This window comes from Salvelinus sp. IW2-2015, unplaced genomic scaffold, assembly GCF_002910315.2.
Source record: "Salvelinus sp. IW2-2015 unplaced genomic scaffold, ASM291031v2 Un_scaffold4816, whole genome shotgun sequence".
NCBI lineage: Eukaryota > Metazoa > Chordata > Actinopteri > Salmoniformes > Salmonidae > Salvelinus > Salvelinus sp. IW2-2015.
This window is the reverse complement of record NW_019946085.1, coordinates 26,916-35,214: the sequence shown is the minus strand read 5'-3', so window position 1 is coordinate 35,214 and position 8,299 is coordinate 26,916. Positions and strand designations below refer to the sequence as shown.

General features: G+C 43.1%; 1 protein-coding gene across 1 annotated transcript; it reads left to right on the top strand.

Moving 5' to 3' along the window:
* The first annotated feature begins 2,363 nt into the window (after positions 1-2,363).
* ccka (cholecystokinin a) lies at positions 2,364-5,879 on the top strand. The gene is made up of 3 exons (XM_024144153.2): positions 2,364-2,487; positions 4,052-4,312; positions 5,613-5,879. Exons 2-3 carry the CDS (start codon positions 4,054-4,056, stop codon positions 5,750-5,752), a joined length of 399 nt encoding a protein of 132 aa, XP_023999921.2. The 5' UTR covers positions 2,364-2,487; positions 4,052-4,053; the 3' UTR covers positions 5,753-5,879.
* The last annotated feature ends 2,420 nt before the right edge of the window (positions 5,880-8,299 follow it).

The window sequence follows — 8,299 nt, the reverse complement described above, 5'->3', positions numbered from 1 at the left end:
GGACTGATATAGACCTGAACCACCAACTAGTTCCACTGTGTTTCCTCTTTCATTGTTCCCCTCTAATCAGGGACTGATATAGACCTGAGACACCAGGTGGGTGCAATTCATTATCAGGTAGAACAGAAAACCAGCAGGCTCCAGATCTCGTAGGGTAAGAGTTGAACACCCCTGCCCTGTAGTGCACTGCTTTTGACCAGACTCCTATGGGCCCCGATCAAAAGTAGTGCACTATATAGGAAATAGGGTGCCATTTGGGACGCAAACAATATCAGCTCTTTAAGTGGTGTAGGTGATGTTACTGATGTTCTTCTAGATGCTGTCTTTCTCCTTAATGTTGTTGTTGTTATAACAACAAGGGTCTGTTCTCTCTCGGTCTCTGTGCGTGCAGAGCTGAGTGGCAGCTTGTTCCGTGTGACAGCCATATCACTCCAAGAGGACAACCACCTGGCGATGACACTCTGAAGAGCAACGGATTACTAATGCTAGTCCATTTACATAGAGGACCATGCTTAAAATACAGAGGGGAGAGTGCAGATACACCACTATTCCTGTTTATCTGAGATTGAATCCAACATCCCCGTGGGACAGCTAATTGGTGTACAGTGGAATTCTAATTTCCCTCGTTAGAAAAGTCAACTGGGCTTAAGAACAATTAATTAAATAATGTTACAACAGCAATGAGTAATGGGTTAGTTATACAAATATTAAAGGAACCTATATTTAAAACCACTATCTGGATGTATAATGGTAAGATAAAACTACATTCCTATAAAATAGTGTTCACTGGGTGACATGAAAGATAATCGGAATATTAGACACACTGAATACTGTATATTAATTCAAATTACAGGAAGCATGTTTCCTCCACTAATCGTAGAAGCTGGACAAAGGATTTGATTGAACAAAGACAGTAATTCAGTTTATAGTTATTTGAGATGCAAGTATCGAGTCAGGAGGAGAACCAAAAGGAAGACTGTTTAATTCTCTAACGATACAGTGTATGAATCACAGGAGGCTGATGAGGGGAGCACAGGAGGCTGATGAGGGGAGGAGACTGTTTAATTCTCTAACGATACAGTGTATGAATCACAGGAGGCTGATGAGGGAGAAGACTGTTTAATTCTCTAACGATACAGTGTATGAATCACAGGAGCTGATGAGGAGAAGACTGTTTAATTCTCTAACGATACAGTGTATGAATCACAGGAGGCTGATGGGGGAGAACTGTTTAATTCTCTAACGATACAGTGTATGAATCACAGGAGGCTGATGAGGGAGAGAATGTTTAATTCTCTAACGATACAGTGTATGAATCACAGGAGGCTGTGAGGGGAGAGAACGTTTAATTCTCTAACGATACAGTGTATGAATCACAGGAGGCTGATGAGGAGAAGACTGTTTAATTCTCTAACGATACAGTGTATGAATCACAGGAGGCTGATGAGGGGAGAAGACTGTTTAATTCTCTAACGATACAGTGTATGAATCACAGGAGCTGGCTGATGAGGAGAACTGTTTTAATAATCACAGGAGGCTGCTGAGGGGAGGAGACTGTTTAATTCTCTAACGATACAGTGTATGAATCACAGGAGGCTGCTGAGGGGAGGATGGCTCATAATAATGTCCAAAACACGGAGCGGCATTAAACACATGGAGATCGTGTGTCTGATGTATTTGAAACCATTCCACTTATTCCACTCCAACCATTACCACTTCCGCCCCAATTAAGTAGCTACCAACCTCCTGTGGTATGAATGTAATCCTGAAAAAACATCATCTCCACGTCCTTCAGTTAGACAACTTTAAAAGACCTTTAAGAGATCGTGCCTTGTGTTTCATTCCCAGGCACACAGCCAGATGTGCATCCCCATATTAATCAGGCAGCAGTCTCTCTTATGAGGGAGAAGGATTAGCCTATCACTGTCTGGAGACTGAGGCTGATGACTGGGGTCTAGGAGAGGGGCTTACTTCTGGGTCATATTCATTAGGAACCAAATGGAAGAAAATGGACTGAAACTATGAGTGATTATACCTGAACACACCCAATAATTTAAAAAAGTGTCCTAATGAATACGACCATGGGTTCCTTGTTTTTGGGGGAGGGGGGTGTGGGGAGTGGTTGTTATGATCTTTGACCCTCTCTCCCTCTTGTTCCCTAGTGCGTCAGCATCAGAGGAGAGGAGAGAGGAGCGTGGGGAGTGTAGTGGGTTCAGGGTGGTGCCCTGTCCCTCTCTGAAGGAGGCGGTGAGTGCGTCTATCCCGTTACTGCGTCAGCGATGCGCAAATACATGACAGGATGCAAAAGCTCCGCTCCAGGGACCAAGGGTACGGCCCTCCCACTCCGGGTATATAAGGGTCACTCCTGCACCTTCAGGAGAAGTTTCCCGCTGTCTGTTCCAGCTGTACTCCCTCTACTGTACACTCCTCCTCCTCTCCTCCACTGTTACCAGACTGTTGAGCCCAGCCTGTGTGGACTAACTGAAGGTAATTGAACTTTGTGTGGCTATTTATTTTTCTAATTTTTCTTCTATGAGGGCGCTGTGGTTATCAGTAAAGAAGCTTAATGAACACTTGGAGCATGGGACTAATTCCTTGCACAATGGGTTCTCTACAATTGAAGTACAGGGTTTAAGTTCAGGTCAATGAGTGGAATAATCCGACTGGGTTCCAGTCAATTACGTGAGGACGCAATTGTGTTTTTCATATGAAATCTGTCTTGAATGAATGTATCGACAGTCAGTCACTGTAGCTAGTTTGAGAAATGATGGTGTGTCCTGACTCCTGTTAAATATCTGGTGTATTATTGCTGCCTGGATATACCTTCCTTTGGATTGCTGTCCCTCTATATTTGTTTTAATTCTATACAACCCAGACAGTTCTTGTTTGTTGAATCTACATGAATTATTCACTAGTCCATTGGTGGTATGGTGGTGTGAAATCACAGACATCTTCACCCTGGAGAGTACTTTCCAATGGCTCTTTAAACAGAGAAGAGTCTGTTTTTTCTGCCTCTGAGGCGTCTTATGGTAGAAAAGTAAATTCTCCTGACTGGAAGCTGAAGAAGCCGATAACATGGATCGCTGCCTAATTGTGTTGGTCCTTTCCTCCAGGATTATATTACAACAGGAAAGACTCATCCGTCAGTATTACTACCCTACAACTTATATGATTGGTCAATTCATATTGGGTGGGAAAGGGCACTTTAATTTTGTTTTAACCAAATGTATTGTTTTGGATAATTGCCTTCTACCCCTGTGCTGCATAATGCAACACAAAGGTTTCAGTTGTGTCATGAGAAACATATCATGGTATTCCTTGTAAAACATATCATGGTATTCCTTGTAAAACGTATCATGGTATTCCTTGTAAAATGTATCATGGTATTCCTTGTAAAATGTTATCATGGTATTCCTTGTAAAAACGTATCATGGTATTCCTTGTAAAACATATCATGGTATTCGCTTGATAACGTATCATGGTATTCCTTGTAAAAGTATCATGGTATTCCTTGTAAAATATCATGGTATTCCTTGTAAAACGTATCATGGTATTCCTTGTAAAATGTATCATGGTATCCTGTAAAATGTATCATGGTATTCTTGTAAAACATATCATGGTATTCCTTGTAAAATTATCATGGTATTCCTTGTAAAATGTATCATGGTATTCCTTGTAAAACATATCATGGTATTCCTTGTAAAATGTATCATGGTATTCCTTGTAAAAATATCATGGTATTCCTTGTAAAATGTATCATGGTATTCCTTGTAAAATGTAATCAATGGTATTCCTTGTAAAATGTATCATGGTATTCCTTGTAAAATGTATCATGGTATTCCTTGTAAAACATATCATGGTATTCCTTGTAAAATGTATTTTTTTTAAATAGACTCAAATGTAATACAGATCTATGCAGAGATGTTAATTCATGTTCTCTTTTGATGCTAATCTTTTCTGATGTTCTGTCCATCTCTCTCTCTCTCTGTGCCCCCTCCCTCTCTCCCTCTCTCTGTGCCCCCTCCCTCTCTCTCTGTGCCCCCTCCGTCAGCAATGAATGCAGGCATCTGTGTATGTGTACTGCTGGCTGCGTTCTCTAGCAGCAGTTTGGGGCGCCCGTCGCACTCGCAGGATGAGGACAAGCCTGAGCCCCCCCAGCTCGACAGCGTTATGTCTCCCCAACACACACGCCACACCCGCTCAGCGCCCTCCAGTGGCCAGCTCACCCCCTTCTCCAAACCGTCAGAGGACGAGGCAGAGGACCCCCGCACCAGTCTGCACGAACTACTGGCAAGATTGATATCCAGGAAAGGTAAGCCATGACATCTGTTAAATGTTTGTTAAAGTAAATTAGAACAATGTTAAAGGTTTGTTCATAAATATCATATTCTAGGGTTGTATGTTATCACAATCCTAGTATCCCTCACTCATGAACTAAGTCACCAATTATATTAAGTCATGTATTAAGTCACCGTATTCTCTATGTAGTGCACTACTTTGACCAAGGCACATAGCACTCTGATCAAAAGTAGTGCACTATTTAGGGAATAGGGTACCATTTGTGGCTCAGGACAGTGACCTTGTATGAGTTTTGGATTAGCATCATCTCCACTCTGATAGCTTTCCCATCTCTATAGTTAAAGCACTTTCCCTCTGAGAAGGAAGAGAAGTCCCACAGTATGAGACAGACAGCCATGGAGGAGAAAGTTGATAGTGGGAATTATCCAGACTGAGAGGAGGCCTTCCCTCCGGTGGTTTTCATCACGTAACAGAGAGATGAAGAAATATGACATCGTTAGAGAAAGAAAGCCTCCCTCTCTCTCCGTGCCTCCTCCTCTGTCATCATTCATCTCTCTGGGTGTTGTCACAATCCAGTCATGGCTTTGTCATGCTGCTGTTGTCTGGCCCTGCTCGAACTGGACTTTTTGACTTTTATAAACAATCAAATAAATGGCTATATTTTGCCATTTTAAAAGGCACTCTACAAAAGTTGTGTAGGTTAGTGCGGTTTGTAGACATCCTTAACTCCTCTGAAGAGTGCCAGAACATTTACACACAGAAGTACATGCCAAAGAATGAAAGAGTCAGTGTCTCCAGTGGATTGATAATGACTGACCGGCACCAGTCCCTGGGATGATGCTGAGCGGATGTTGCTGAATGGTTCCAGCAGATAGCTAGCCAACACTGATTTAGTCAATTAACAAGTGTTCATTTGTTTTAATCCAATAGGTCTTCCCTGATCCCTGGAACAAAAAATGGTTAAGAAACATGATCCAACATATCAAGGAGTTGTGTTATCATGATCCCAAACAGTCATACGGATGGGATGCTTTCTAGGAATAATTATACTATGTTCTTTCATCTAATGATACAATCAAATTAATAAGGTTATTCCAACAGGAGACTCCAGTGCCCGTTACAGTATAGATGCTATGTGACATCTGTCTCTGTTCCAGACATAGAAATATATATTATATCCATATGCATTAGAATATAATGTAGTATTTAAAAGGGCAATCTGGGATTTAAACAAGGCACAACCGCCATTTCTTTGGTAAAAAGCTGAAGGATTGTGCTGGAAAAAAGTAACCCCACAAATTCCCTGGTTCCAGGATCCTTCCAGAGGAGCTCGTCCCTGAGCAGCAGAGCCAGCGGTCCGGGTCCCAGCCACAAGATAAAGGACAGAGACTACCTGGGCTGGATGGACTTCGGACGCCGAAGTGCAGAGGAGTACGAGGAGTACTCCTCATAGAAACAGACGCACCGCCACTAAATCCATCTCAATTATCAGAATCGGAAAACAAAAAAATCATTGTCCCCAAAAGCTATATTTATTATGATGTATTTGATGTAAATGTGTTTGTAAAACTGATATGAAGCAATATATATACAGTACCTATACAGATTTTTGAAGAAAACTAAAAAGTTTCATGCTTTTCTTACATGTACCCTACACACAGTCCGATGTCCTTAAAACACAGAGATATCTAATCAGACAGATTTTGTAGTAGATTAAAACAAGCCTGCATAATATACACACATCCTTTTCCATAGTGTTTCCAAACACTAAGGCCTTGGGTTCATTGTAGTCCTAAGTGCCATGCAGTCTAGTGCATTTAGTGGGCTCATGCTCCATTTGTCACTTACAAATAATAATGTTACACAACAGCTCATCTGACTCATATTTGCTCCCCTATTATGCTGGACCACAGTTGCCACACATTGTTTACAGCTCTAGTCATCACTGAGCCACGGAGATGCAGCAACATACAGCAGGATCCTCCTCTTAATGCAGAAGGTACAGGGAGGTTAGACAGTGAGAGACTACAGTGGGTGTATTAGCAGCACTTAATGAATTTAGGTCTGAAGTGATACCTCCCTGAGCAACTTGTCTTCTTATAGACCCACTGTACCTACAGCAGCCCAGCACATCACTCTGACTGAATTAAAGAGCACTGTACCTACAGCAGAGCAGCACATCACTCTGACTGAATTAAAGAGCAAGAGCGTTTTTGTTAACGAGCAGTCCTCCAGATCTACTTTTCCAGACACACGGCCTTAGGGGGTGATTGTAGCAGCAATAACAGAGGCAATATCACATCTGTCACTAAATAGAAAAACCGGAACACAGAGGAGACAAATAAAGCTTGGGTTTTTACATTAGACAACGCACGCAGCTTAACAAATATTGGATGGAGTACCACTTAGGTGCATTGGAGAGACAATGGCATGGCTTGGATTGCACTGTTGTGAGCATAAAGCTTGGCTAGCGCTGCACTAATGCTAGCACAGGTGTCCCTCAATGAGCTGATTTAATTATTTGCGACAGGTGTTCGATGTGGGATGGGAGAAAGGAGCTGGGGAGGATGAGGGGAGGGGAGAAGGAGGGGAGGATGAGGAGGGGAAGCTAGAATTGAAGGGTGAGAGTGAGGAGGGGAGAATGTGGGGGCAGAGGGGGAGAATCAGGGGGGATGAGGGAGGCAGAGAACGAAGAGGGGAGGATAGAGGGGAGGTGAGGGAGGGAGATGAAGGGGGGGTGAGAGGAGAGATGGGAGGGTGAGGAGGAGGGAGAAGGGTAGGATGAGGGAGAATGGAAGGTGAGGAGGAGGGGAGAATTGGGGGCGGAGGGGAGCAGAGAAGGGAGGATGAGGGAGAATGGGAGGGTGAGGAGAGGGGGGGAATGGGGGGTGGAGGGAGAGCAGGAGGGGAGAAGGGGAGGATGAGGGGAGGTGGAGGAGAAGGGAGGGATGAGGAGGGAAGAAGGGAGGATGAGGGGAGGTGGAGGAGAAGGGGTAGGATGGAGGTGGGAGTAGAGAGGGAGCTGTTGCAATATAAGCATGACATAAATACAGAAAAAACATGAAACATCTGCTTGCTGCTGGGGCAATTATGTATTGGGTGCCTATTACAACAGACAGTGGCTGACTGCAGGGTCCACATTGGTCTCAATGAGATGCTAGAAGGTTGGGACTGGTGATGGTGAAACCCCGGGGAGACAGTGATTTGACAGACCTAGAGAGAGATGGCAGGTAGGGAGGATTTATGTAGGACCATAAACATTTTGGAACTCTTGTTGTAGATCCAAAAAGGATGAATCATTTCAGTTCCTTGAATATTTTTTTTTGGGCATCAACATTCTCTTTGAAGTCTTGATATTGCAAGTCAATGTCAATTTGATATCAATCGGTTTGTAAGAAACCAAAAATCTACTAAGACAATGTGATATGTGAATAGAACAAGAGCTCCAGCATATTTAATGGAACGACCTTATAATAATGCAAAACAAAATTACATAAATAATTAATTGGGGGTGTGGGGTTGCATATTCCAACTCCCCCTAAGACACCCGAAGGGAGTGGGATCATGGCCAGGGTCACCATTGTACAGCACCCCTGGAGCAATTATGGTTAATTGCTCCAGGGCAGTGACAGATGATTTATTTCACCTTGTCGGCTCCGGTATTCAAACCAGCAATCTTTCAGTTACTGACCCAATGCCTTAAACTCGAGGCTACCTGCTACGCTTTATCCATCTATGAATATCAAGTGGATTGTTTTTCAAGTGGATGTGTGATCATGCCATACGTGCCCACTAACTAGGAACAAAAGAGAAGACTTCCTTGAACATGGAGAAAAGGGCAGTGAAAGAGCACTTAGGGGAACATTGGCAGCTGAATGAGTAGTGGGTTTATTTCTGCTGCTGTCTGTAGTAATGGACCATCAACACAATGCACTTGGTTCCAACAACACTCAAATTCTCATCTAATTGCATGAAACTGAGGCCAAGATCTTTCCCATGT

Coding starts and splice junctions, on each gene's coding strand:
- ccka (XM_024144153.2), top strand. CDS start 4,054: ATGAATGCAGGCATCTGTGTATGTGTACTGCTGGCTGCGTTCTCTAGC. Junction 4,313..5,612: donor AAGATTGATATCCAGGAAAG/GTAAGCCATGAC, acceptor CCCTGGTTCCAG/GATCCTTCCAGAGGAGCTCG.